This window comes from Halichoerus grypus, chromosome 11 (assembly GCF_964656455.1).
Source record: "Halichoerus grypus chromosome 11, mHalGry1.hap1.1, whole genome shotgun sequence".
Lineage (NCBI taxonomy): Eukaryota > Metazoa > Chordata > Mammalia > Carnivora > Phocidae > Halichoerus > Halichoerus grypus.
Window position 1 is genome coordinate 6,282,145 of NC_135722.1, and position 26,647 is coordinate 6,308,791.

General features: G+C 58.6%; 3 protein-coding genes across 6 annotated transcripts; all 3 read right to left on the bottom strand.

The window, feature by feature from the left end:
- Positions 1-335: 335 nt before the first annotated feature.
- On the bottom strand, positions 336-6,295 carry CNIH2 (cornichon family AMPA receptor auxiliary protein 2). Its single transcript, XM_036121535.2, has 6 exons — positions 6,123-6,295; positions 2,292-2,360; positions 1,828-1,875; positions 1,458-1,570; positions 1,185-1,328; positions 336-989 (listed from the first exon to the last, which is right to left on the bottom strand). Exons 1-6 carry the CDS (start codon positions 6,201-6,203, stop codon positions 962-964), a joined length of 483 nt encoding a protein of 160 aa, XP_035977428.1. The 5' UTR covers positions 6,204-6,295; the 3' UTR covers positions 336-961.
- Positions 6,296-7,165: 870 nt separating this feature from the next.
- On the bottom strand, positions 7,166-14,714 carry RAB1B (RAB1B, member RAS oncogene family). Its single transcript, XM_036121534.2, has 6 exons — positions 14,572-14,714; positions 12,874-12,946; positions 12,495-12,590; positions 12,287-12,382; positions 8,720-8,851; positions 7,166-8,624 (listed from the first exon to the last, which is right to left on the bottom strand). Exons 1-6 carry the CDS (start codon positions 14,583-14,585, stop codon positions 8,430-8,432), a joined length of 606 nt encoding a protein of 201 aa, XP_035977427.1. The 5' UTR covers positions 14,586-14,714; the 3' UTR covers positions 7,166-8,429.
- A 675-nt stretch (positions 14,715-15,389) lies between these two features.
- Positions 15,390-25,283, bottom strand: KLC2 (kinesin light chain 2). 4 transcript variants are annotated; one of them, XM_036121539.1, is made up of 16 exons: positions 25,146-25,283; positions 24,198-24,472; positions 21,450-21,680; positions 21,232-21,301; positions 20,403-20,625; positions 19,628-19,715; positions 19,435-19,536; positions 19,165-19,338; positions 18,959-19,058; positions 18,237-18,286; positions 18,063-18,130; positions 17,496-17,604; positions 17,236-17,394; positions 17,037-17,161; positions 16,740-16,797; positions 15,390-16,375 (listed from the first exon to the last, which is right to left on the bottom strand). In XM_036121539.1, exons 2-16 carry the CDS (start codon positions 24,423-24,425, stop codon positions 16,292-16,294), a joined length of 1,869 nt encoding a protein of 622 aa, XP_035977432.1. In that variant the 5' UTR covers positions 24,426-24,472; positions 25,146-25,283; the 3' UTR covers positions 15,390-16,291. The 4 variants fall into 4 exon arrangements, with proteins under 4 accessions (XP_035977432.1, XP_035977434.1, XP_035977431.1 ...); XM_036121541.2 differs by having other exon boundaries at positions 24,198-24,435; positions 25,142-25,283; XM_036121538.1 differs by having other exon boundaries at positions 25,142-25,283.
- Between the last annotated feature and the right edge of the window lie 1,364 nt (positions 25,284-26,647).

Consider the following 26,647-nt stretch of genomic DNA (forward strand, 5'->3'; position numbering starts at 1 on the left):
GTCTCTCCATTGCCCAGGGTTTACCAGGCTCAGGGGACCCAGGGGAGGGCTTCCTGGAGTTGGTGGCCTTGATACTGCTTTGAAAGGCAGAGGGAGGGGTTTCAGCAGGAATAAACAGCTGTTTCGTTGTGGCCAGGAAAGTGAGGATAGAGGGGAGCAGCTGCCGAGGAGACCTCAGAGGCCTCTGATCCATCTGAGGGGTTTCCCTAGAGGGTTCCGTGGGCCAGTGGTTTGAGCCTAGCTGTACTGGGGATTTAGCTGAGGGCTGCCCCCTATAGAGTCCCTTTGCCCCCATGTCCTCTTCAAGCCTTTCAGGAGCAGAACTGGGGCCCACGTATTTGCAGTAGTTTATTCATATTTTGTCACAAATGGCCGGGGAGGGGGTGCCGGACTCCTCCAGGCAACATAGAAAATAGGTCCAAGAGACAGGACAGGCTGGGATTGGGGCAAGGGGGAATGGGGGAGAGGGGGAGGTCTGGAGAGAGAGCCTGGGGGAGGGGAGAGGGCAGACTAGGGGTGGGGCTGCCCCCCTGCTGAGCCTGCTCATTCCCGGTGCGGGTACCCCCCCACCTGCAGGGGGAGCCTCGGGGTGGGGGTGAAGGGGGGGCGGCCCAGAACTTCCAGGGTCACGCCCTGCCCCTTGGCAGGGTCCATGTTCCCCCCCCCCCCCACCAAGTGGACAAGGCCGGAGGTTCCGCCCCTTCCAAGACTGACTGCCATGCCTACAGGCTGGCCGAGGAGCCCCTGCCCCTATTTAGAGCTCTGCCCAGCCCTGGTCCAAGGGGAGGGGGCTCTGAAGGCGGGAGGTCCCCGCAGCAGCAGTGTGGAGGGGTGGAGAGGAGGCTGGGGGCACCAGTGCCCCCTCCCTCCCCAGGGCTGAGGCCTCTGCGGCCGAGGGGCAGGGCTGGGGGTGCACAGGCGTCCGGTCCATTCTGGGCTTGCTCCCTGGCCGGCTTCCCCCTTAGAAACTCACCAACGTATAAACCATACTGTGGGAAGATAAGGCAGTGAGCCGAGTCCTGAGTAGGCCCAGCTACTGGTCACCCACCCTGTCATACCCTGGGTTGCCCTCGGTCCTTAGGGGGAAAAGGCAGGAACTTGGGGCCCGACCCTTCCTGGAATTGGAGGCATGGTACCTGGAACATCCCTCCCCTGACTTCTGACTGCCATGGGCAGAGCCTCACCTGTACAGGTAATAGAAGAAGGAGAGCAGGTAGAAGGCGAGTTTGCACCAGGACTCCTTCTGGCAGTAGTTGAGGATGTCAGCATTCATGATGGAGACCGCATCATACATGACCTCAGAGCCATCCGCCGGGCGATGGAAGTACCTGGGGTGAGGGGGGGGCCTGAGTGCCCACGTCAAAGCTCCCACCCCCATCTCGCCCCTGCTCTTCCGTCTCACTCCCCCCAAGGCAGCTTCCAGAGGTGGTAGAAGAGGGGGATGCTGAGGCCCTCACCTCCAGAGGTGGTAGAAGAGGAGGGGGATGTTGAGGCCCAGGGTCACCCACTCTGCTGCACACAGAAACATCAGACAGAAGAGGCCGTGGATGGAGTATTCTGGGACCACCAGCTGGGGAAGGGAGGGTGAGAGGTCAGCTGCCTGGTGCCAGGACAGACCCCAGCTTCAAGGGCACAGAGGGGAGCTGGGATTTGGGAGGTGCCCCCCACCGTGACCTCTGAGGACTAAAGGGGCCGCTAGCCTCCCACTCCCTCCCCCGGTGGTAGACCAGATGAAGGAGGTCCCAGAGGGGCAAGGCCCCGCTCCGGGTCACACACAGGAGGGCTGAGCTGGGCTAGAAGCCTCCTGCTACTGGCCCTGACACTGACCTTCCTCAGGAGGCAGCAGATGCGTTCGATGTTTTTTAAACGCTCGCGCTGTAGGGGGAGGAAAAGGTCGCCATGGGGGAGGCGGAGGAGCGGGCATTGGGGGCGCCCCCGCCGCCCTCCCTACGTCCCCCGCGGACCTGCGCGTGGCCGCCAGGGGGCGCCAGAGCAGACTCTGCGGCAGGGAAGCAGCCGCGCCGTCCCCATGGCAACCGTCACCATGGAAGGACCTTCACCCGCGTCTCCACGGCAACGGCCCAGAGCCTGGCAACGGCCGCCCCGCCAGGAGGAACCCGAGCCCTGAGCCCGCGCCAGGTGTTTGCTGGGGGCGGGGACAGACAGGAAGGGGCACCGTCGCCAGTCCCACTACACACCCCCCTTCTTCCCGTCCCCCACCCCCCTTCGCCTGCGACAGATGGAAGGACAGACGGACGGACACACCTCGGCACAGCACATGTATCACTTACTGCCCGCGCTGGGTTCCCCTGGTCGATGGGGTTCTTGAAGTCGGTCCGCAGCTCGTCAAAGGCTATGATCTGGGGGAGGGGCGTGTGCCCGTCAGGGTTGGGGCAGCAGCTAATGGCCCCCCACCCATCCTTCTGTGAGATAGGAATTCATACATGGGTTCTGGGCCAGATGGAGCTTGCTGCAAAGGTGGAGAAACTGAGGTTGAGGGAGGGGCGGGGCCTGGCCCAAGGTCACACAATAGTGTGGAATGGAATCCTAGTGTGCTAATGTCCAAGTCAAGCCATGTTCACGACGCTTCCATCCAAAACATCCCAAGAGATGGTGTCTTTTTTCTGCCTTTTGCTGACCACTGGGGTCTCGCCTGGGTGGGCTCCCTTGCTTGGGAGAGCTGTGAAGTATATTCCAGGGTGATCAGGGCTATTGGGGTGCCTGGTCTAGCATTGGAGGTGTGGGGGGGGGCAGAGTTCAGGCTGGACTCTGAGTGGGTGTTTGGTGAACAAATGGGGGAAAGGCAGTCCAAGCAGCAGGAACAGTAGGTACAAAGGCAGAAAGTTGAAAGAACAAGGAACATTCAGGAAGCTGAGGGTTCCATGGGGTCAGAGTGAAAGTATAAGGTGAGTGGGAAGGAAGAAGGGAACGTGAAAGATGGGCTGGAGATGCTGTGAACCCGGACCAGATGTTTGGACTTTAACCCAAAAGTAATGGGGAGCCATTGAGGGGTATAAAGCAGCAGAGTGGGACAGTCAGGCTAATGCTTTAGGATGGATGGAGAAGGAAGTACACATTGGCTAACAGTCCCAGCCAAGACATGTATGATGTTTACCCTATGCCAGCAGGCTTTATGTTTACTAAATCATTTAATGCTTGCAACAACCTGATGACGTAGGGACTGGTATTATCATACCCGTCTTGCAGATAAGGAAACTGAGACAGTCTAAGTCACTTGTCCAAGGCCACACAGTGAGTCAGTGGTAAGCCAGGATTCTAACCCAGTTAGACTCCAGCGTTAAAATTCTTAACCACTTTATCATAGGCAGGACAGACCAGTGAGGAAATGGGGGAAGGGGGGGGTGCTCCGTCGATCGGTGTGATCAGCGTGAGGACAGCAGCAGTGAGAATGGAGAGGTGTGGAGGGATTCCAGAGCTATTTAGAAACCAGACTCCAGTGGGCTTGAAGAAGAGTGGAGGCACAGGGGCCCAAGTTGCCTTTGGGTGTTGGGGCATCTGGTAGATGGCAGTGTCCTCATTGGGATGGAGAACTCTTGGGAGGTACAGGTGTTTGAAAGGATGATAAGACAGACCTGGGTGGGGGGCAGTGGGAGCTGGCATGATAGGAGGTCTGGAAGAATAGCCTTCTGAGGTCCCCTCCCCTCAGCACCAGCTGGAGGGGAAGGCACAGGGCCCACCACCCCCAAGCATCTCAGACCCCAGACGGCTTGGAGGGAGAGAACATGGGCTTCCTGGAGGGAGCCGGGGCCATCTGGAGCAGCACCCCCACCCCCATGGACTCTGGGCAGCCACCTGCCTGCCAGGCACAGCAACAGGGTCCAGCAGGGAGTGGAAGGGTGCCGTCTGTCTGCCCCAGAGCTGGCACCACCAGCAGGCAGCGGGTGTGGTGCCTCCCACCCCCCAGGCTGCCTGGCGCTGACTCAGCCCCCTGGAACAAACAATTCCCCACGATGACAGCTGACACGCGTCACTCACCACAAGGGTTGCCTGGCGACCAGTAGGGACTGGGCTCAGGGTCTGGGGTGGGATCTGGGGTCCTGCCCTGGAAGATTCTGGTTCTTACCAATTTGGATTGAGGACCACACCTCCTATGCCCATCCCACCCCCCTTAGTAGGCGGTGCTCTGGGCACTCTGATGTATATACAACAAACTCACTTTATCCACAAGGAAACAGACTCAGCATGAGTGACTTGCTAAGATCACCGAACTAAATAGCTGAGTGAACACCATGCTTGACACATAATAGGTGCTCAATAAATATTTTGTTGGGCCCTTTCCCCCAACCTAGGAGCCTCACAAGGGCAAAGCCTGAGTCTTATTCATCCTTGACTCTCCCACAGCTGCCCAGAGCCCGGTTCTTAGGAAGCATCGACACTGGTATGTTGGATTGAGGACTGCTCTGAGTAGCCACTAAGGACAGGGGACCCCCAGAGGGGCTGTGGGAGGTCTCTGGGTGGGGAGAGGCCTGGAAAGGGGCTTCTTGATTTCCAGGAAACTTTCTCCCAGGAACTGGTCAGGTCTGTGTTCCCAGCCTGTGACCCTCAATTTCTTCCGATCTTTAGGACCCCAGCTCTCTTGCCCCCAGCCCACAGGACTGTCCACTACCCTGGGATGAGATAGGAGGCTCAGAGAGATCAAGACGGATTGGGGGGTGGGTATGGAGGCAGAGAAAGAGAAAAAGGCAAAGGGGGAGAAAAGAAAAAGCAATTAAGAGACCCACAGAGAGAGAGAGAGGGAGAGGCAAAACCAGGGAGAGCGCTGGAGATGGGAGGGGGGGATGTGTTGGAAGGTGCCTGTAGGGGTTCACTCCTTACACAGGAGGGGTGCAGTGAGAGTCCATGGAACCCTGATGTCGAGGAGACAGGCAGCAGTGGGCCTAGGGGGATGGTGAAGGGAGAGATTGGTCAAGAGCCAGGGAGGATCATGGGGCAGGCACCAGGTCCCAGGAAAAGAGAGCAAGTGGGGAGACCAGGAAATAAGCAGGTGAGGTAATGAGGAAGCGAGAGGAAGGAAAGAATGGGTTACAGGGAGAGAGACTGGAGAGAGGTACAGGAACCCCCCTAGAAGGGATGAAGATCAGGAAGGTGTGTCCTGGAGCAGAGGATGCCGAAATGGACAGACCAGGGCCGACCAAGATGGGCAGTCTCCATTGAGGGGATCAGGATGGGGGCCAAAACCTCAGGGGACAGAGGTGGAGGGAGGGCAGTCAAGGGGGGGGGCAAGGGCCCCAAACAATGAGCTGGAGGCTGAGTGATAATAGTTCTTGGTGAAAGGAAGGGAGCCAGGCAGAGGGGGGCACTGAGGAGAGGACCCCAGAGAGAATGAGGGAGAGGGACTCTCTCTAAGGGGAGGCGATTAGGATAAAGGATGAGAAATGGACACTCTGAAAGAGCAGGTGTGAAGCCAGGCCAGAGTGAGAAACAGACCAAAGGGGACACAAGACAAAGGGGAAAGTGGGAAGGAAGACGAGGGAAAATGGGAAGTGGGAAGGAAACCTGATGAGGGGAAGCCCAGAAAGGAAGGGGCAGGGAAGCCCAAGGTGAGCTGGTGGTGGGGACTAGGTCTCTGGTCTGCTTAGAGCCAGTCACTGCTGGGTCAGCGAGGTGAGTGAGAGGGAAAGGGTTAATGGGCTCTGCGATCCGTGGGTCCTGTAAACAGATGCAGTTGCCATGGCAACCGGCTCCATCACTCCGGCTGGAAAAACCCACAAAGAGGGGGGGGGGCAAGCAGACAGACAAACTGCCGGACAGACAAACGGGGGCGACTGATTGGGGCGGGGGGTGGTAGGAGGAGAAAAAGGAGCAAGAATCCCAGAATTCTGCCCCACACCCCAAGGCAGCATGGGGCAGGGGCAGGGGGTCAGAGACCAACTGACATACCCACAGACAGGCGGGGGCGGCGGAGAAAAGGGGCCCCGGGAAGGAAGCCGACAACGGGAGGGGGTGTTCATGGGGGCGAACAGAAGCTGACCGAAGGGGGATAGCGGAGAGGAGGTTCCAAGTTTCCCCGGACCCCGAGCCCATCTGCTCGGCCCCCTCCCGCTCTGTGTGCCCCCGGCCCCCCACCCCCCACCCCGCCCCCAGCCCCAGCCCGGCCTTACGTGCCAGATGACAAAGAAGATGAGGGAGGCGCACAGCACCAGGGTGAGCATGTAGCAGAACGCGGCGAAGGTGAACGCCATGGCCCCCGCGCCGGGCGGCGGCCCGGGGGGCGCCAGCGCGGGGCCCGGGCGCAAGGGGACGCCCCCCGGTCCGCGTTTAGGGCCGGCCGGGCATGGCCCGCAGGCCTCGGGGGACGCGGGCGGCGCGGCCGGGACCGGGGCCGCGGGGCCGTGGGGCGCGCGGGGCGCGGGCCGGTGGGCTCGGGGGGCGCGTCCGCTGCCGGCTGCCCGGGCCGCGATCGCTCATCCTGCGATCCCTCGCCCGCGGCTCCCTCGCTCTCCAGCCCGCGAAGCCGGCGGGGCGGAGCCGGGGGCGGGGCCGCGGTGCGAACGGCCTCGGGCGGGGCCGGGTCTCCGTGCGCCCCTCCGCATGCACCGCCCGGCCCGGGCGCCACCCCCGCCCCAACCTCAGGGACACGTAGGCATGGACGCACATCCCTGGCAGGCGCCCGCCTCCACCCCCCGCGTCACACGAGTTCGGTCCACTCGGAGGAGCACACACACACCCCTACCCTCACATACTGTATTTTGCACACTGGCCTGGGAGGCCAGGCTGAGGTCCTAAGTGGGAGGAACTTGGCACTGTCCGAGGGGGGCAGGGACACCTGGCTTGAACTCAGAGCATAGGTGGGAGAGGGGGCAGAAGGGGATGCGGGCCAGGCATGATGGGTACGTCTGCAGCCCGACCTCCCAGGCCGAATGGACGGGCGCCTGTGTGGGTGTTGGCCGCGGCTCACCAGGTACTCGCTGATGGCCGCCCGCTCCCCGGCTGCCGGAACCGTGCTGGGCCCGTGGGGACATCCCACAGAAGCAAAAGCAGGCAGCACTCCTGGCTTTAGGAAGTGGGTCAAGGACTTTCAACAGCAACCCTAGGACGCACAGCCCAGGCGAGGACCCCTGCACAGCCGGCCAAGCCCAGGGCCCCAGTGCCATTTCCCACCCCAGGACAGCTCCCACCACAGACCACACTCAACCACCACAACTTCCTTGCAAAAACCCTCGGCTCACCCGAGGGCCAGTGGAAATTTATTTATTTTTTTGTCCTTTCTGTCTTTCCCCAAGTGGCTTTTCCTTGCAAAATGCCTGACATGACACCAGAGTGGGGAACCTGGGAGTGGGGGCACCCCAGAGACTTAAATACAAGCTGGAGGGCAGGGCACAGGTGGGACAGGCGAGAGACAGCACAAGGTACATGGCTTTTCAGGTAGAGACCAAAGGTTTGTTTTTTCTGCAGGAAGAAGCTGTGCCAGAGGGCAGGGGGCTAGGATCCTGGGTGGGAGGGGGTGAGGGGAGAGGCCCCAGACCCTGGGTTTGCACCCACATTCCCCGGAGGAGTAGTGGTGACAGGGTATGAGGACCTGCCCTTGTAGGCTCCAAAGAACAGAAGGGGGAGAATAAGCCAGATGTGCTGCCTCGGGGAAAGGGAAGAGGTGCTGGCAGAGTGAGGGTTAAGGCTGGTGCCTGGCCTCTGGCACGGTGGGCCTTCCGCCTCTGCCTGCCATGGGGACAAAGGGGCACGGTGGGCAGGCAGCACATGGGCCTGGCTCTGGCAGGGCAGGGGGTGGCAAGAGCAGGCTCCCTCTGGGCTCAAGACACAGGCCCAGCATGGCTGCCCACCCACCTGCTCTAGATGTGCTCAGACCCCACCGCAGCTGGACGGCTGGAGCTGTGAGTATGGAAAGGGCGGGGAGGAGAGGCAGGGAGGAGAGGCAAGGGTGGGCTGCTGGGCCCCTATGGCCCCCATGCCCTTCCTGAGGTCCAGCCCAGGGCCCTGGATCCTGGGTCCTGGATCCCCTGGTCCCTTCCTGGCCCCCGGCGCTGACTGCAGCCAGGGACTGTAGAGGCCAGGGAGGCTCCCAGCTCTTGGGGAAGGGAAGTGGGGGGAGAAGGTAAAGGGGTAAGGAAAGAAACCCACTGCAGCATACATGGGGGGCAAGGAAGGGAAACAAGAGGAGCCCTCATCCCAAGGAAAGGTGTGTGGGAGGGTAGCTTTTAAAGTTACCTAGAGGCAGCAGCAGAGCAAGCCCACATCCCCACCCCAGCCAAAGGTCCTGGGTGTCCTCCCTTGGGGGCCGTAACAAAACCAGGGCTCAGGGCAGCAGGCAGATGGGCCAGAGGGAGATGGGGAGCCCAGGACACCCCAAAGCCACAGACTCAAATGCCCCAGGAGAGGGAGGCACCTCCTGTCCCCTCCAGGGGCATCATCTGGAGAAGGTGCCCCCTCCTGTCCCACCCCACGTGCCCCTCCTAGCAACAGCCGCCACCAGCTGGCTTCACAGGGGTGCTGTCGATCTTGAGGTTGGGCCGCTCACCCCCTGAGGCTGCCCCAGGCCCCATCCGCTTTTTGATCTCAGCAGCCATGGTCATGAATGCCTGCTCGACATTGGTAGCGTTCTTGGCACTCGTCTCCAGGAAGGGGATACCCAGAGAATCTGCAAACTCCTGACAAGGGAAGAAAAGAGAAGAGGAGGGAAAGGAGGGGTGAGGGGCAGCAGAGCCCAGCCCACCCTGGGTGGCCCGACCCAGGCCCCACCCACCTTGGCTGTGGTGTTATCCACCACCTTCTTGGTGGTGAGGTCGCTCTTGTTGCCCACCAGGAGCTTATTGACATTCTCACTGGCATAGCGGTCGATCTCCTGTAGCCACTGCTTCACGTTGGCATAGGATTCCTAAAGGAGCCAGAATCAAAGGTTATTTTGCTCCCAAACGCCCACCCCTACTCAAGGCCAGGAGAACAGGGGCTTTTGAAGGGGGTTTCCCTGGGCTCCCGAGAGAGACAGGAGCCCTGAGCTCAGGAACCCAGAGGAAGCTCTCTCTCCTCCAGGCTTAGATCTCCTCCCTGACCCACTCCATCTGACACCCTCAAAGCCAAACCTGGCACAGCACCAGCTGTCAGCCAACAGCCCTAATACCTAAACAGCCTAGGCCTAAGGGCCAGCCAGCTCTGCTTCCTGCAGCTAGTTTCCCCAAGACACAGAAAAGGCCAAAAACATGTGGGGAGCAAATGACAACAGGAGAGAGACCAGAGAGGAGACAGAAATGGAGGGGAACAAGTTAGCAAGAATCACAAAGTTCCCACAGTGGCCTTAAGATCCCTGAAAGGTAGGAAGTCTTTCAGCCCAATGGTAGGTGGAGGGTCCTCACAGAGGAGATCCTGGCCTATGAGGGAGACGTGTACCCTGGGAACAGAGCCAGACATTCGTCCTGCTTCTGGCACTAACAGCCTCCTTGCTCAGACCAGCTATCCCAACAGCTGGTCACTCCCTACCCCCTACCCCTGGCTCGTAAACAAAGACAGAACTTTTGGTAACATGGCTGGGCTAGAGCCACACTTTCCCTTCTGAGGAATCAGAGGTGTGTGGTGATATCCCACTAGGTTCAAATGTATACCTGCTGCCCTGTCCCAGGCTGGGCCCTGGGCTGGGACCTGTGGACAAAGAAGGGACAAATACCTGGGTCCTGCCCTAAGGCACTCAAGGGACGGTGGAGGACTAGACCAGGACACACACACAATGGCAAAACAGGGTGATGAGTGCTGCCGGAGCTCCAGGACCGCCTCTGCCCGGGGAGACTACGGCTGACCTACGTCTGAAGGGATGAACTGGCCTTGTGTGGAAGCAAGTGGAAGGATGGGAAAGGTGCAAGGCGAGGAGATGACCTACACCAGGTCAAGCTTCGGGACGGGTACGGTGCCTCTAGGGAGCAAGGAGAAGCGGAAGGCTGCTGCGACACAGGCCCTGAGCACAGAAGGAGGGGGAAGGAGGCAGGCCAGAGGATGGAAGGTCTTAGCCTGGCTAAACTGGACAACCAGGAGCCCATGAAAGGTTTCCTTAGGAAGGGAGCAGCAGCAGCACACCTGTGTTCTGGGAAGACAGTCCGGACAGGAGTGCAGAGGCCAGATCAGACTGGCAAGATGGCGGCGACCAACTGGAGGTGGCTGAAATAATCTAGGGAAGATGTGCCCTGAGCCAGGGAGTGAGGCAAGGAAGAGCACAGGATTTAGAATCAGACCATTCTGGGTAAGCCCCAGCTCTGCCATTTACTGTGTGACCCTAGATTTGTCACCTGACCTCTCTGAGCTCTAGCTTCCTCATTTTGATAAAACAGCAGCTCCCAGTCGGGCTGTTGTACGCAAGAGATAATGGAACACAGGCCTGTCTTATAACAAGAACTTAATTAGCAGGAGTTGCTGTCATCCTCATCACTGCTATTGTTATAAGGGAACGGACTTGAAAGAGAAGTCGGGGGGGAGGAACAGAGGGGAGAAAGGGGGGAGGGAAGAGTTTTCTGGTCAGGCCAACAGGAACTCTGTTACAAAGATGGGGATGCAGGAGCCAGTTTAGGGAGAGAGGGTGAGGACAGTGCTGGACATGCTGAGTTCTGAAGATGATCTGGAGCTCAGCAGAGGTTGGCTAGGGGCAGGGAAGGGTAAGTTCAGAAGCCAACACTAGCCTTGCCCCTCCTAGCTATGAGACCATGGGCAAGTTACCTAACACCTCCCTAAGCATATTTCATCTGGAAAACAGGGACCCCACACTTATTTCACATGAAGATTAGAATTACTACACAAAGTGCCAGCAGAGTAGGGGCGACTGGGTGGCTCAGTCATTAAGCGTCTGCTTTCGGCTCAGGTCATGATCCCAGGGTCCTGGGATCGAGCCCTGCATCAGGCTCCCTGCTCAGTGGGAAGCCTGCTTCTCCCTCTCCCACTCCCCCTGCTTGTGTTCCCTCTCTCGCTGTCTTTCTGTCAAATAAATAAATAAAATCTTAAAAAAAAAAAGTGCCAGCAAAGTAGAACAGAGAGAATACCCACAGTGATAACTGTATACACAGGAATCATAGAACATAAGACAGAAGCCAAACTACAAAGTGACCAGACCCGTGCAGGGAGAGTCAGAAAGCACAGGATTGGGTGCAGGGGGGTGGAGGAAAGGCAGGGAGCGTGGTGGTGATGGTACAAGGCAAACCAGTAAAAAGTCACTGAAAAGAGAAGCTAATGCAGCAAGAGGGAGGAGAGCTGGAGATAGTAAACTTTCCAAGGAGAGGGAGGAGAAGGAAGGTAAAAGCCATGAGAGGCCAATCAGAGCAAGAACTGAAATGAGGTCATGGAACTTGGCAGCTAGAGGTCCTTGATGACCTCTGAGTAGAGCACAGTCCACCCACAGCTTGTTGTCCAGAAGACATCATGAGTTCCTGGTGAGCCCAAGGGCCCAGCTGCCCCTCGGAGCAGGAACTCCTCCAGGCGCAGGGCTGATGTAAGCATTTCCATGTCCCCAGGGCCTGGTCCCCACTAAGCAACAAGGTTTAGTAGAAAGAATAAACCAAGTAGAATCAGTATACCCAGGTTTTCTGTTGCTGCCACTTAACTGGACGGCCCTAAGCAAGTCTCCTCACCACTCTGACCCATTTCCTCATCTGTAAAATGGGAACCTAATACAGACTTCTTTAGAGTGCTAAGAGACCGTGACAAGTTCTATAAACCATAAGGTACGGTGGGACTGCTTCAGCCTGTTAATAGCACCAGCACTGCTAGTGACACACGACTGATGGGGCCACAGCAGACACAGGGCTCCGACCCTGCTCACAATGCGCCCAGAGCGCAGGGCTCCCTCACCTCCTTGTCTAAAGCCCTCCAATCGCTTCTCCACAGTGTCTTCACACAGGAAGCCATGGGCCCAGCACAGCAACCGATTAGCTGACTAAACCCCTATGAAACATAGGTGTCTAGAAAGGTGGCAAGTTTAGCTAGGAGGTGTGAGGCCTGTTTCTGCCAACGCCCTGCAGCGGGGCCTCAGAGGATGCACTTCTGCAGCTGTTTCCCTCCTCGTGAAATGAGTCCAAGTACAGTCTCCCTTCCGGGCATCATCCGGAAGAGAGGATGGGAAGAGTAAAAAGAAACAAGAACCAAAGACCTGGAGTGCCTGGCTGGCTCGGTCAGTAGAGCATGTGATTCTTGATCTCGAGGCTGTGAGTTCAACCCCAATGCTGGGTGTGTAGATTACTTAAAAAAATAAAATCCTAAAAAAACAAAAACGAAACAAAAAAACAAAAACCAAAGACCTGAAGATGAGGAGACAAAACTGGAGATGTGACCCCAGGAGTACCTGGTCGGTGACATCATACACCACAATGATGCCATGAGCCCCCCGGTAGTAGCTGGAAGTGATGGTCCGGAACCGCTCCTGACCAGCCGTGTCCCACTACAAGACAGTAGGTGAGAAAGGCAGGTCAGCCCTGGGCTACTTGCCCAGAGCCTCCACCACTCCCAAGATGGCTGCTTCTGTACCAGGGACTGGGAAGAGCAACACTCACGATCTGAAGTTTGATGGTTTTGCCATCCAGCTCAATGGTTCGGATCTTGAAGTCCACCCCGATGGTGCTGATGTAGCTCTCTGTGTATGTGTCATCCTGGAAAAGTAGGGACCAATGACCTAGGTGAACAGGCCCAAAGTCCATTTGGAAAATCTACCTCCAGGTTCCTGCCCCGGCCAAGCTTGTAACTGCTAAGCCCCCATTCTCAGCACCCCAACCTGCAGCCCTGTGTCTCTGTTCAGTTAGAGATGCTACTAGGAAGTCCTGCGACTTCATCCTTGGTTCCAAGGTCTTGCAACTGCTGTGCTCTGGGTTGTCTCCCTCCCTCCTGCCACCAGCCAGGACCCCAGGTGGATGGTATGGGAGGCTTCTTACTCACAGCAAACCGCAGAAGCAGGCATGACTTGCCCACGCCCGAATCACCAATCAAAAGCAGCTTAAACAGGTAGTCACTAGAAAGAAAGGATGGGAAGGCATGAAGGAAGGCAGGAAGCCCACCCGCCATGCCATCCTGCAATCACAACTATGGCCTTCTCCCATGATGTGAGGCTTGCCTTGGTTTAGAGTATTAAGTTGTTCACAGTATCCTCCCACAAGTCCTGGGAAGAGGAGGGCTGACCACCTCCTATGTTACAGCTGGCCCAAAGGACTGAGTCTGAATTTCCACTTTACAGAGAAGGAAGCCGAGGCACAGAGAGGGACATGACCTGCCACCAAGGATCACAATCCTCAGGAGAAAAAGCTGGGTGTCCTACCCTGAGACCTAACAGACTCCGTGGTCTCTGGGCCAGTAGGGGCTAGTTGGGGAACCCCCTTCACTGCCCTGGGGCCCACCTGGCTTGGCAGGGGAGGCCCCAGAAATGGAAGCTAGGGCCCAGCCTAGAGCTTGTTAAGTGAGTAAAGAGTAAGAGCCTGGTATGAAGCCTCTAAGAAGAGGCGGTCAACGAGTACCAATGATGGCAGTTAAAATGTATTGAGTTCCTACTTTGTACCTGGCCCTGTGCTAAATACTGCAAATGCATCATCTCATTTAAGCCTCACATCAGCTCTATGAAGTGGAAGGTGTTATTCCCAACTAATGAGGAAACCAGAGGTCAGAAGAGGGAAGTGACTTGCCCTAAGTTACACAGCTGTTAACTTTAAGACTGGAAACCAGGTTCAGACTCCAAAGTCTCTGTGAGAGCCTGTTGGTTCCCTTCTGTGTCCCTTATAATCCAGCTCAGAGCTTCACCCTTCCCCAAGGAAATCTGAGGCCTGGATCTGGAGGAGAAAAAGGAAGTGGCAGAAGAGGAAGAAGACAACGGACACTTGGGGAAAACTGTCAATGAGATGCGGGCCACCTACCCGCAGGGGGAGTGACCAAGAAGTGAGGAGAGTCTGAGGTACAGAGAATCCCACTGGAAGGGGAGAAACAAATGCCACATTCATCTGCACTTCATCGGCAGTGACGGTCGCGCAGGGGGCCTGCGCAAAGGTGAGGAGAGGGCGGGAAGGGACTGGCCTCCAGGAGCGGCAGGACAGCGAGACCCAGCAAGGGGCGAAGCGGCAGCCCCGGAGGGGAGGACCTCCGGGAGAGCAACCCAGAGCGGCACCTCGGGGCCTCCCGCGTCCGACCAGCCCCAGGAACCGGATTCCGGGAGAACGGGAAAAACAGAAAAGATTTACTGTCAGACCTAAAGGGCCCGAGTCTGGACCGGCTCCAAAACGCCGGGACCGTCGTCAGCACCCAGACCGCCACTGCAAGCAGCAGGTGGGGAAACTGAGGCCTGGAGAGACCGAGGCTGCGGGGTCACCTGACCAATAAGGCCTGTTAGGGGCCGGTGCTTCGGGCTCCAAGTAGTACCCCTTGGGGTCGCAGCGTCTGGGTCCCGGGTGCAAGAACTTGGGGTGCCGAGCCGGGGTCCTGGGGCCCCCGGGGGGAGGGGCAGGACCCGGATGTGGGGGGGGGGTCAGCGGAAGAGGGACCCGGATGTGGGGGCGCCGCTCAGTCTGACCCAGGCCGGACAACCCCGGTAAGCGTACAGCCCCGTACTCGGGATCGAGGCTGCGCCGGACGGCGCGGGCGGGGCTCACTCACTATTCGGGGTTCATGGCGGCTGCGGTGGCCCGCTCGGTCGCTCCCAGTCAGCTCTGCTCCGCCTCCCGTTCCAAGATGGTGGCCGCTCCGCCCCAGAGGCCCCGCCCGCGACGCGCAGGCGCAAACATTCCCGACTTGGGCCTTGCCGCATTGCTTCTCGGAACTTGTAGTCTCCTTACTTTGCCCAGCTCACCCCCCCACCCACCCGTTGCGCAGGCGCAAACCCGATACAGCCGCTCCAAGCCCACGCCCCATCGTCGCCGCGCATTGCCTTCTGGGACTTGTAGTTCGCTCCCTATAGCTGTACCTGGGCTTGAGGACAGCTCTCGGGGACCTGACGCGTTCCGACGATGAGAGGTCAATTTTGGGCTGGGGTTGACACATTTCACGTCTGTCTGGCAGAGGTAGTCATCCCTACCCTCGCAGTTCCCGGAGTTGTTAGCAATAGTTCATTTATTTGGGGTTCTTGGTGTGCTGGCACTCCTAACTCAGACGCAGCCCCCGGAGGGTGTCGTCACCCACATTTTATAGATGGAAAAGGTCTAGTCTCGGTAACTCGCTCAAGATCAAACAGCTTAGGAAGGGGCAGAGTTCAAAGCCCGCGGTCTCCAGAGCCTCAGAGATGAACGTTGTTAGAAAAAACTCAATCTGTGAGGCCCCCAAACAAACCCGGGATAGGAGCAAAATATCTGGGCTCCAGCAGCGCGGGACCGGACGTGAGCGACACACATGCTCGCTCGCTCGCAACCTCTCCCGACCTCACCCCCCAACCTAGAGACGCTGGGGGCCCTTGGCCTCCGCCCCAAAACAAGCCCGGCTCAGATTCAAACGGTCTTTATTTCTACAGCAACATTTGAAAATAGAGAGCGACCGCCTCACCACCCCCAAATGGGGCAGCCCCTCCTGCCACAGGGGCCATCACCGCCCCTAGCGAGAAGCGGCAGGCGTGGGAAGAGGCGTGGCAGGATGGCTCGACGGGCGGTGCCCGGGGCGGGGTCAGTCCGTGCCTGGGCGGGGCCGGGCGGGAGGGGCAGTGCATAAGGCCGGGATGCTGGGCAGGGCCCGGCGGTGAGAGGATGGGCAAGGGGAGGGCTCTCCGTCCTGGGGCACGGGGCGATGGTGGGGCTCAACTCGTCCCTCAGAGGCCAGGAGGAGCGCGAGAAGGCCCGGGGAACCCTTTGGGGAGGCGCCGCCCCCGAGATGTAGAGCCTGGAAGATACCACCGCGCGGAATGGGGGTGATTAAGGCCTGGGCGGTACCACTAGAGAAGGGCAGGGTGAAGGGAGAACAGGGCAGTACCGTGGACTGAGGGGAGGGGCGCGGCCAATAACTTATTTCTCTATATACAGAAGCAACGGCCGGAGGGGCAGGAGGGCAGGAGTGCTGAAGGGACGGCAGGTGCTTAGTGTTCTTGGCTCGGAGGCCTGGGGAGGGCGGCCCACTGAGTCTCTACCTTGGAGACCCTGGCCAGTCCCTCACCTGGCCCTGAACCTAAAGAAGAGGGGGCCCTGCTGGATGGAATAAATAAGGGGTAGAGCTGGAGCGGGCAGACCCAGCCTCCAGGGCTTAGGCTGAGATGACAAGGGAGGAGGTTACCCTGAGATTGAACAGAAAAGACGGGGGTCCTTGGGAGAGACAGGTGGGGCAAGCAGCAGGCCCATGCGAAGGGCTGGGGATGGGGGCAGTGCCGGGTGGAGGCTCTGGCGCTGCCCCTTCAGGATTAGCCCACGAGGGAGCTTCGTCGGGAGAGGTCCATGGAGCTGGAGCTGAGGGTGCGGCTGTCAGAGAAGCCTGTGCCTCCAGGCTGTGGGCAGAGGGGGCAGGCGGCTCAGCTTCTCGCTGCTGCCAGGCTGTACTTCCCTGGCCAGAAGGGGCCCGATCAGCCAGAGTCCCTGAGCTGGGCCCCTGACCATGTCCTGGTGCTCTGGCACTCCCGCCCACCTCCACGCGTCACTGTGTTGGCACTGGCCACTTGCATGTCCACCCCATGCAGGAGCTTGGTTTCCCTCATTTGTCTTCCCAGTGTCCAGCCCAAAGCCAGGCCTGGTACAGAGCTGGAAAGGTTTCTAGATAAACAGACAAGCTCGGCAAGTACAGAGGACATGCAGTCTTTGGGCTCTGGGGCCTGGGCCTCACTGCCCAGTGCCCCAACACCCACCCGGCCATACCTGGACTGGCTCTTCCACACTCTTGTTGAGGAAGTTGAGGGAACTGGCCCGCTTCATCCTGAGGAGAAAGGAATGCCTGGATTTGCTGAGGGTGGAACTGGGGAGGATGTGGGAAAGGGTCAGGTTGGGGCTGGAGATGGAGGCTGATGGGAGGGGAGTATATCCGGTGGGTGGTGGAGCTTGAGGGAGATGAGGGAGTTCTCCTGGATCAGGAACTCATCTGGGGTTGGTGGGCCATGGGGTGGGTTCTTGAGAGGCTCACCCTAGGTGGAGGGCCCATCTGGGGCAGAGGCTCACCTGGGGTTAGGAGGCTCCTGGGGGCCACCACCCTGCAACTTCTTCACCAGCATCTCACTGCTACGCCTCAGGGCATCTCGGAGCTTCCCAAAGGAGCCGCTACGCCGCAAGGAGCCACTGCCGTCCTGCGGGGTGGATAAGTCTGTCTCTGCCACACTGACTACCCAGCCTCCTGGCCCACCCCAGCCCCTAGACTCACCCCGCTCCACTCAGCTGCAGGCCCTGCCTCCTCGACGTCAGACTCAGGCCGCGCCCCGGCACCCCCCGCCACGTCTCGGCTGCCCCGGCGGTCTCCCCGCCCACCGCTGCCATCTTTCAGCAGTTCCACCACCTTGGTCTGGCTTGCGGGGTCCAGGCCCTGAGGGGGTGGCAGGGCACGTCAGGTGGAGCCCTGAATCCTCATGGGAACACAAGGGCCACCCAGGTCCCTGCCCACACCCCTCATGCCCGTTGCCCCACCTGCTTGCGGCTGCGGCTGGCACAGTCCTCCAGCGTATGTGCAGCTTCTAGCTTGCCCTGGCGCCGGTATAGGGCCCCCAAGCTGCGCAGGGTAGTGTTGACTGTGGGGCTGTGGACGGGACAGCAGGGCAGTCTCAAACTCCGTGTTCCCCAGGAACCAGGCCTATCCTAGCATCCGGCCCACTTTGGGCCCCGAGGAACCATCAGGCCAACCAGAATCTCTCCCCTCTTGTGTCCAGCCTTGTGCTCAGCCTGCTTAGACTCTCCTGTCTTGGAATCCCACCCCAGGTTCCTAGGGTTGGGGACCCGGCCCCAGAGCCCTACGTGGGATGTTGCCACCAGGACTAAAAGCTGGGAGACCCAAGGGCAAGAAAATTGGGCTGTCCCAGTGCAGAGAGCCTTTTTGGGACAGGTGGCCTGTGACCCAGGTCTTGAAAGACAAGTTGACAAAGAGATGTGTGTTCTGGGGGTGAGCATTATGGAGTGTAGAGCCTGGACTTGGCCCCCACCCAGGATGCTGGTTCCCTACTACCTTCTCTATTTCCAGCCCTGCCCTGCTGTCCTCACCTGTCTACTTTACAGGCCTTGTACCAGCTGCCATATTCTCCATAGGGGGTGCTGTCCCGGCGCTTGTCCTGGGGGAAGGAATGGTCAGGGGAGGTGGCACAAGTCCCTCCCCTCCACACATCCCTAGCCTCACCCTCCCTACCCAGACCACCCCAGCCCTGCCCATAGGGCTACCTTGCTCTCCTCCCGTTCTTCTGCGTGCATCCAGATGGGCTTGTTGTCCCCTGGGGGGAGAAAGGGGGCTGTCACCAGCCTCCCATATAGGCTTCTCCTGGTTGAAACATAGGACTGGGGTCTGGGGAGGCGGTTAGGGGTACCCAGGAAGGATCAGGGTTGGGCTTTGTTGAATGAATGAACGAATGAATGAATGCATGAAAGAGTGAACAAAAAACAGACTTGAAACAATACTGACCCTCTTCTGGAACAAGGAGATGACATGGCACTAGCCTGTGGTTGAGGGGCTTGGGATTGAAGGCTGGGGGGAGCACATCCTTAAACGCCTCAAGCCCACAGCCTGAGACACATGCTAGGCCTGAATGATAGGCCAGGCCGAGTGATCCCAGAGCAGGAAATGACTGACCACTGGGGGCCGGAAGGTGGCTTCCTAGCCGGGGAGACATTTGGGGTGGGCCCTCATGGTGAACAGGAATTGCCCAGCAGAGGAAGGGGAAAAGACTCTGGGCCCAGGGCATGGGCTATGCAAAGGGTGTATAACAGGACCAGCAGGACCCAGGAGGCTGTGTGTTGTGTGTGTGTTTTTCACACATGCACACAAGTGGCTGGCAACCAGCCAGACCCCACAAGGGCCCACCCAGCTGAAGTATTTGCCCTGGATGCTGATGGCTAGGCAGGCCTGCGCTGTGTGAGCTGGGGGCACATGGCGGTCAGAGACTCACCATTGACAGAGCCAAACTCCTTCTCATGAGCGCGGGTGAGGATCTCCTTGTACAGGGTCTCTGCATCCTGGTACTTGCCCTGCTTCAGGTAGCAGGAGGCCTGGAGGAAAGGGGCCACAGAGTGAGCAGGATGAAGGGAGCTGAGCCTTTTCCTTCCTTCCTCCCCCATCCTCCTTTCCTCCCTCCCCACTCCTGGCCCAGGGTACCAGGTTGTTCTTGGTCTTGGCCACGTTGGGGTCATCAGGCCCAAGGCGTGTGGCATAGATCTCCAGGGCCCTCCTGTAGTAGTATTCTACCTCCTCAGCTTTGCCCTGGTTCTGGCACAGCAGGGCCAGATTGCTCAGCTGCTTGGCCACATCCGGATGAAACTTGCCCAGGACCTGGGATAGGAGTGGGAGCCAACGGCTGGGCTCAGGGCTGCCCTAGGCCCCTGCCTGCCAGGACCAGCCGGCCTGCCCAGCCCTGCCTGCTCCCACCTTCTCCCGGATTTCCAGCGCCCGCTTGCACAGTGGCTCGGCCTCTTTGTACTTGCCCCGCTTGCCATACAGAACTGCCAGGTTGTTTAGTGTTGCGGCCACCTGGGGGGTAGGAGAATGGAGGCTCAATGACCTGGGGCCCTGCCCAGGACAGGGCAGAAGCAGACCCCACCTCCCATCCACTCTCACTCACAGCCGGGTGGTCTTTGCCCAGTGTCTTTTCACGGATGGCCAGGGCATCGTTGAGCAGGTGGGCAGCCTCTTTGTACTTGTTCTGGTCCCTGGGTGCAGGGAGAAGCATGGTGAGGGGTGTCCTCTAGCCCAAGGCCCTCCCCCTACTGGTCCCAGATACCTGTGGTCACTCCTCTGGTATTTACTGATGAGTGGACATGATTATGACCCAGAGCTTGGGAAGACCTGGTCAGCCCCTGCCCTCCAGGAGCTTGGGGTGACTTTGAACATTCACTCACAACTCACCAGGGCATTGAGTGCTGGGGGATGAGCCGGACTCCCCAGGATTCTACCCCCACTTCCTCATGCTCATGCTCATACTGTTCTTTCTGCCAAGGAAAACTTTTGCAAGCCTCTCATGTTCTGGGGAACTCATCTTTCACCGAAGACCCTTCTTAAGCCTTAACGACTGAGCCACCCAGACGCCCCCCCCTTCTTAAGCCTTAATGATCAGAGAAGCTGTGCTGCTTCCCTTCGAGTCCTCATGTGCTGTCCCCATTCGTAGTTATGCCCAAGCCTTTCTCCTCCAATAGACTAAGCCTGGGGGGAGGCCCAGGTACCCTGTTGGCTCAGCCCTCTCTGGGCATAATCTCCTTCTCTTTGCTGCCCAACTGCCCGGTAGAGATGAGCTGCCCAGTCCTGGCCCACAGCAGGGACTGAGGGTTTGTGACCCAGGGCTGGAGGCTTCAGGAAGTGTGCAGACTCCCATGGATGACTGTGGCCAGAGGCACCCTCACCGATAGACCAAAGCCAGGATGTTCAGCATGGTGGCAACGTCAGGGTGGTCGTGGCCTGAGGTCTTCTCCAGGTCCTCAAGTGCCTGCTTGCAGAGTGGCACGGCCACCTCGTAGCGGCCCTGGGAGGCGTACTGAATCACTAGGTTGTGCAGGGTGCGGAGCCGTGCTGGGATTTCATAGCCCCCGTGCTGGGCAGCCACATCCCCTCCTCCAGGGCTGGGGGCTGCAAGGACAAGGGCAGATCAGATGTACCAACTGCCCATACCATAGCGATGCCTTTGACCTACCTGACATGTGGCCCTGGGCAAGTCACTAGCTTTTCCGCCTGTTTCCCCATCTGTAGTGGGTAGAATCCCAGCCCCAATACCTCACGCTGTGTGTTGTAGGGCAAGCCACCTAACCTCCGAGCCAGTTTCCCATCTGCAGAAAGGAGGCTCTGATATGTGTGCTCAATGCTATTAGCAAGGCAAGCACTGGCCTAGGGCTCAGTCCTGTGCATGCATCCTCCATAACCTTCAGAGAAGGCTCAGAGAGGGAAGGAAACCAGTGGTCCCAGAATGACTAGTGGCAGAGCAGGACTTGAACCCAGGTCAGGCTGCTCCAAAGCTCTGAACTGTGATACCTGTTTCTCAGAACTTAGTGGGAGAGAAGCAACATGTGAAACCTGCCTTTTAAACTCCAACATGCTGGGATGTGATGATCAGAAATGAGGCAGGAAAGAACATGGTGGCCTTTTGGTCACCGTTTCTGGTGACCTCTGGGTCCCAAGGACAAGGAGTTTACACAGCCCTCCCCTCCCCCACCCCCAGAACCAGCTCCCCCTCTGCACCTGGGCTCTGCTCCTCCTCGTTGGGGAACAGGTCATCCAGAGAGTCTTTGGGGACGTCCCCCTTCTCCTCCTGGGAAGGACAGAATGAGTGTCAGGGAAGGAGGGGCGTGGTAGCCCAAGTGTCAGTGGCTGGGTCAGAGCCGAGTCGGCTCCATGTCCCTCCCTGCTCCCAGGCCCGCCTGCCCGATGGCCTTGCAGTGGCCGTGGTAGGGGCTCACACTGGGGGATGTGTCCTCATCCAGCTTCCGGATCTGGCTCATGAACAGCAAGTGCTGCTTCTCCTCCTCGAGCTGGGCCACGGCCTGCTCGCTGCGCTGCAGCTTCTGCTGCGTCCCCGCCAGCTCCTCTCGCAGCCACTGGTTCTCCTGCACCAGGCGCCGCACCTGAGCCCGCAGCTTCTGCTTTTCCGACTCCACGGCCCCCAGGTGGCTCGACAGCGCCAGGATCACCTGTGGTGCCAGCCAGGATGGATGAGGGTTAGAATCTCGTCCACCCCCCAGCCTGGGCCTCCTGGGGTGTCGGGGCCTGGCCCTGCCTATGAGGACCTACAGGGCTGAGGGCCACCAAGTTCTCCTCTCAAAGGAGTTCCCCCCGCCAAGGCCCCAAACAGTCCTGGACTAGGCCTGAACCTAGGAGGTTTGGGAACCCCAGCTCCTTCCTTCCAGGGTCAGGAGCCCTGGGTTCCTAGGCTGGCTCTACTGGACTCTGAGAAAGCCAATCCCCTCTCCTGGGCCTCTACCTAGTCCTCTGCATTAAAAACCCCAATTCCCACCTCATTGAGTTATCACGGAGAGGGCTAGCTGGGGTCCTACGCTTTCCCTGAGCTAGCCATTCTCTTCCTTTGTCTTTCCTGGGGGTTGTACCTAAGCCCTGCTGCCACAGCCACTATCCCATTGCCCCCTGCCCCAGGGCTAGCAATTTCCTAAGAATCCTGAGAAATGGCTGAAGGGCCACGGAAAGACCCCATCCTGATTTCTGCCAAGGTGAGCCCTTGGCCTCGTGCAGCTCCTAGAGAGGAGAGGTGTACGAGTCCCAAGCCCCCAGATGGTCTGGGAACCACAAGGGAAGGGGACTCAAAGGCCTCAGCTTCAGCCCCTCCCCCTCTCTCCAACCTCTAGGACTCTTCCTGAGCCTTTAGGCTCTTCCTACCTTGGAGCCTGGCATAGGCTCTACTCTTTCTCTACCCTTCACAGCCAGGGTCATTCCTGCAGCCGAAGGAAAGGAGGGCACGTTCCCTCCATGCCATCCTCTTGCCCATCTGTGTCGGTGTCTGTACACACTAGGAGGGGGACCCCTGTGTGTTTATCTCTGTACCTGGCAGCCAACTGGCCAAGGAGGGAACGACCAGCACACTGCACTGCCAGAGGGCCAAGCAGTCTGGGACCCTGCATTTTCTAGTTGACTAGCAAATGCGTAAGTGACAGGTGTTTCCACAACCACCAGCTTTTTTAAAAATTCCCTAAACAGCCTGGAAGTATATATAGCAGATGGTGTGAGCCCTATTTTAAAGACAAGGAAACCAAGATGATACCACCTGCCCAAGATTTATGGAGCCAGAAGGCATCTCAGCCAAGATTTGAAGGGGCCAAGACTCTACCCTGGAGAAAGTGTGTACTCCTTGTACACCCCAGTGCTTCCTCAGTATCTCCATCTGCATATTGTCCTGGCAGCCCCAACGTAAAAGAGGACCAAAACAGAGCTCCAGCCTGATCATCCAGGCTCTCTTGTCTCCTTCACTTGCTCCAGCCACAATCTGGGAGTTACTCTGCCCTCCTCTCTCTCCCTTACTCCACCTCCAGGTCCTGCTGGACCCACCTCCAGAACATCTAGAACTGGGCCCCTTCTCTCCTCCCTCCTGGCCACCTCTGTAGTCCAAGCTACAATTTTTCACTTGAATTTCAGCAGTGGCTTGCTAACTACCTGCTACCTGCTTCCACCCTTGACTCGCTATGTATGGTTCATTCTCCACACCTCAGCCAAAGGGAGTTTTTATTTATTTTTTTTAAGACTCTTTTTTTAAAGTAATCTCTACACCCAACATGGGTCTCGAACTCACAACCCCGAGATCAAGAGTCACATGTTCTACTGAGTCAGCCAGGCGCCCCCCAAAGGGAGCTTTTAAAATCTAAGGCAGACTATCTTTTGACTACTGAAGCCCTCCAAAGGCTTCCTGCTTTTCTGAGAATACAACCCAAGCTAATAAGGTGCAGCATGATCTGGCCCCCACCTTCTCCACAGGCCTCTTCTGTCCCTCTCCTTCCCCAGGAAGCTCTGGTTAGACAGGTCTTCTCTCATTTCTCCCACCACAACAAGATCTTTGCTATCTCAGGACCTTTGCACATGTAACCTCTCGCCTCCCTCCCTTTTCTGGAGGCCGGTTCATTCCTTCCTTCAGGTCTTGGTTTAAATGTCACTTCCTCAGAAGTCTTGCCTGACCAATAAATAAGACCTCCTGCTATAAGCTATCACAAGATCTTGTTCTTCTCTTTGTAGAACTTATCACGATATGTGACAAATGTGTGTTTCTGACTCTCCCCAGTGGACTAGGGCAGAGATGTTGTCTCTCTTGTTGGACCTGTATCTCTGGCACATAACAGATTGCCTGGCACAGAGTAGGCACTTGATAACTTACCTGTGAAGGAATGAATGAGAGAATGAATTGGGGGGGGCGGTTCTTAAGGATTTCTTTTTGTTCTCCTATGCCATTCAGTCTCTGCTACCCATCAGAGAAGCCAGGAACAGGGTTCTGTGTGGGGGCTAAAGGATGATCAGGCTCTCTTGAGGCAAGGCACAGCTGGGGTTTCCAAAGCCCATTCATTTTTCAACAGATATTTACTAAGGTCTTACCATGCGCTCCAGGGGCCACATGGTTCCCTGCCCAGATTCTGTTCCTACATTGCCAGGATTCCTCTGGAAGGCTCCATCCCTCCCGTGACCTCCCACCTCAGCATCCCAGACCAGCCTACCTGGGCCTCCCCCAGACCCAGCTCGATGGCTTCCAGGGAGCGACGCAGGAGGACACATCGCTCCTGTGAGCCGGGCTCCGCCTCGCCAGCTTCATGAGCTACCAAGGGAGCGAGAAGGGCACGATGCTCCCCGCGCAGGGTCTCCAGGCCTTGGATGACGGCCTTGGTGCCCAGCACGATCTCATCCTGGCTCAGCTTCTCCTCCCGCGGAAGCACCATCGTAGCCATGGCGTGCCGCCTGTGGAGGCGAGGGGGCGGGCAGGCGGGTGCCGGGCCTGGGGCCACACCGCCGTCCGCCCCGGGTTAGGTAAACACCTCGGGTCCCCGGACGTCTGGGTCCCCAGGGTGCCCGGGTCCCCCAGCCGGCAACCCGTACCGTGCCCGCGCTCGGCCTACAGGGGGCGCGCCCAAGCTCGTCTCGGCCCGGGAGACGCAATGCGGTGAGGCCGGTGAGGCTGGACCCGGATTCGGCCCAGACCACCGGCTCAGGCCGGCTGAGGCGGCTCAGTCTCGGGACTTCCCCGGGGACTCCCCTAGCCAGGTCAGGGAGCGCTGGAGGACGGTCCTACAGGGATCGTGGAGGCTCACTCGCGTGCGGGAGACCCCGACCCCTCTAGATCAGCCCCAACCCCTCGGGCAGCCCTTTCCCCAACAGGCAGGCCGAGTCACAGAGCCCCTTGGGAGACCCTTCCCCTACAGGAGCTTGAGATCTCGGCTTCTTCGTACCCCCAACTAGGCCGCGCCCAAAATGACCCCTCCCCATAGGCCGGCGCGACGCCCCGGGGACCCCTCCCCTGAAAAGGCCTCGCTCCCGCCCCCGGCTACCCAGGACCGCGCCCCCTCCCAGCAGGCCGGCCTTGTTCTCCCACAGCCTGCGCCCACGACGACCCCTCCCCTAGGCCAACCCAGAGGCCCCTCTCCCGGCCTGATCGGCTCGCGCGGACCTACGCCTCCCGCTCGGACCCGGCTGCTGCTCAGGTTCCGGCTCCCGCCCCGATTCACCCGGACCCGCAGCAGTGAGCGGGTCCCACCGCCTCCATCCCGCCGGCCTTCCCAGCAGTCCCCGCGTCGCCTTAAAGGTGAAGCCTCTACCTCGGCGGCGTCGGAGGGGGCGAAACACGCTCTTCTCTTCCCGCAGGCTGCCTTAAAGGAGCGCGCAGGCGGGGCCCGCTCAAGGCTGGGAAGGGGGGACTGGGGCGGGGCCATCCGATGTGGAGGGCGGGGTCATTTAGGGGGCGGGCACCGAGGGGCGGGACATGGGCTCCCCCGAGGCACCGGTTCCCAAAGGCCACCACCCATGCCCCTGAGGCCTCGGATTCCTCGACTGTACACCGCCCCGAGGCCGCAGAGGTGTGCAGAGGCTCGGGAGATCCTAATCCTGAATGCACCCAGTGCCACGGCCAGAGAGGACAGCGGGAGAAACCGAAGCGCAGGAAGGCCTGGCCTCCTCCGAGTCCAGAGCGAGACTTTTGACATTTATTGACGTTTATCGAGGTAGTTGCCCCTTCCTGACCGTTTACTGTGTGTCGGGCGCTTTGATGCTTTAAGTGCATGTACTCTTTTAATGCCCACAAAGACCCAATGAAGCGAGCACTGCTATTATGCGCGTCTCCCAGACCTGATCCCAGGCTCATTTGTCTCTAGAGACTAGTTATGCCCCTCACCCAAATCAGAACTGTTTGTGTCCCTGTGGGATTCGCAGTATCTTAGGGCTGCTTCCTGGGGGAAGGGCTTCTTGGCCCTAAGGGAGAAAAAGTTGACAAAGGGCAGCTGGGCATCTGCTGAAACAGAGACTCGTGCCCCTGTGGGTAAACACCACAAGTGCTGTTTGTTGACCAGTTGCCCAAGGCAAAGTGATTCAGGGCTCAGAATAAATGTCACCTCCTCAGAGAGCCTTCTTTGATCCCTGACTTCCCATAGAGCCCCCTCCTACACCTATTTCTCTCTGTAGCACTTATGCCTTCTAATAGTTTTCTTGTTGGTGGAAACTACGAATGATTTAAGTTGGTTTTCTATCTCCTCCCTAGAATGCAGGCCAAGACCTGCCTGTCATGTTCACTCCCACAGTAGCCCCTGGCCAGCCACACAGAAGCACTTAGTAAATGTTTTGTTTTGTTTTTAAAGTGTGGAAGGGTACACCTGTTGGCCTTGCCAGATCCCTTCCAGGCCTAGGTTTTGGTCTGATGCTCTGCAGCTCTGGATTGGTGCCCCCACTGCCCCTAGGTTAATGTCACTAGTGGGTGACAGCAGGATAACCCCGAGGTACAAAACCTGCATAACGAAGCCTGGCACTGGTCCTCGAGGATCTGGGGTGTTCCTCATGAATCAGGGTGGGTTCAGACCCAGAGTCCACCAGGTTCAGTGTCCTGGTGGATGCAAGAATCTCCCTGGTATCATCTCTGACGGAGGGAGGTCCTACATCCCTAGGTCAAGTATGTCCTATGACAAGG

Excerpts from the sequence above, each read along its gene's own strand:
- CNIH2 (XM_036121535.2), bottom strand. The coding sequence starts at position 6,203 with ATGGCGTTCACCTTCGCCGCGTTCTGCTACATGCTCACCCTGGTGCTG. Across the intron at positions 2,361-6,122 it reads TCTTCTTTGTCATCTGGCAC|ATCATAGCCTTTGACGAGCT; the intron begins GTAAGGCCGGGC and ends CCCCTCCCCCAG. Across the intron at positions 990-1,184 it reads TTCTTCTATTACCTGTACAG|TATGGTTTATACGTTGGTGA; the intron begins GTGAGGCTCTGC and ends ATCTTCCCACAG.
- RAB1B (XM_036121534.2), bottom strand. Across the intron at positions 12,591-12,873 it reads GCCTGCTTCTGCGGTTTGCT|GATGACACATACACAGAGAG; the intron begins GTGAGTAAGAAG and ends CTACTTTTCCAG. Across the intron at positions 8,625-8,719 it reads TGGATAACACCACAGCCAAG|GAGTTTGCAGATTCTCTGGG; the intron begins GTGGGTGGGGCC and ends TTCCCTTGTCAG.
- KLC2 (XM_036121539.1), bottom strand. The coding sequence starts at position 24,425 with ATGGCTACGATGGTGCTTCCGCGGGAGGAGAAGCTGAGCCAGGATGAG. Across the intron at positions 19,537-19,627 it reads TGGGCAAAGACCACCCGGCT|GTGGCCGCAACACTAAACAA; the intron begins GTGAGTGAGAGT and ends CCTACCCCCCAG. Across the intron at positions 19,339-19,434 it reads CGCTGGAAATCCGGGAGAAG|GTCCTGGGCAAGTTTCATCC; the intron begins GTGGGAGCAGGC and ends CTCCTATCCCAG.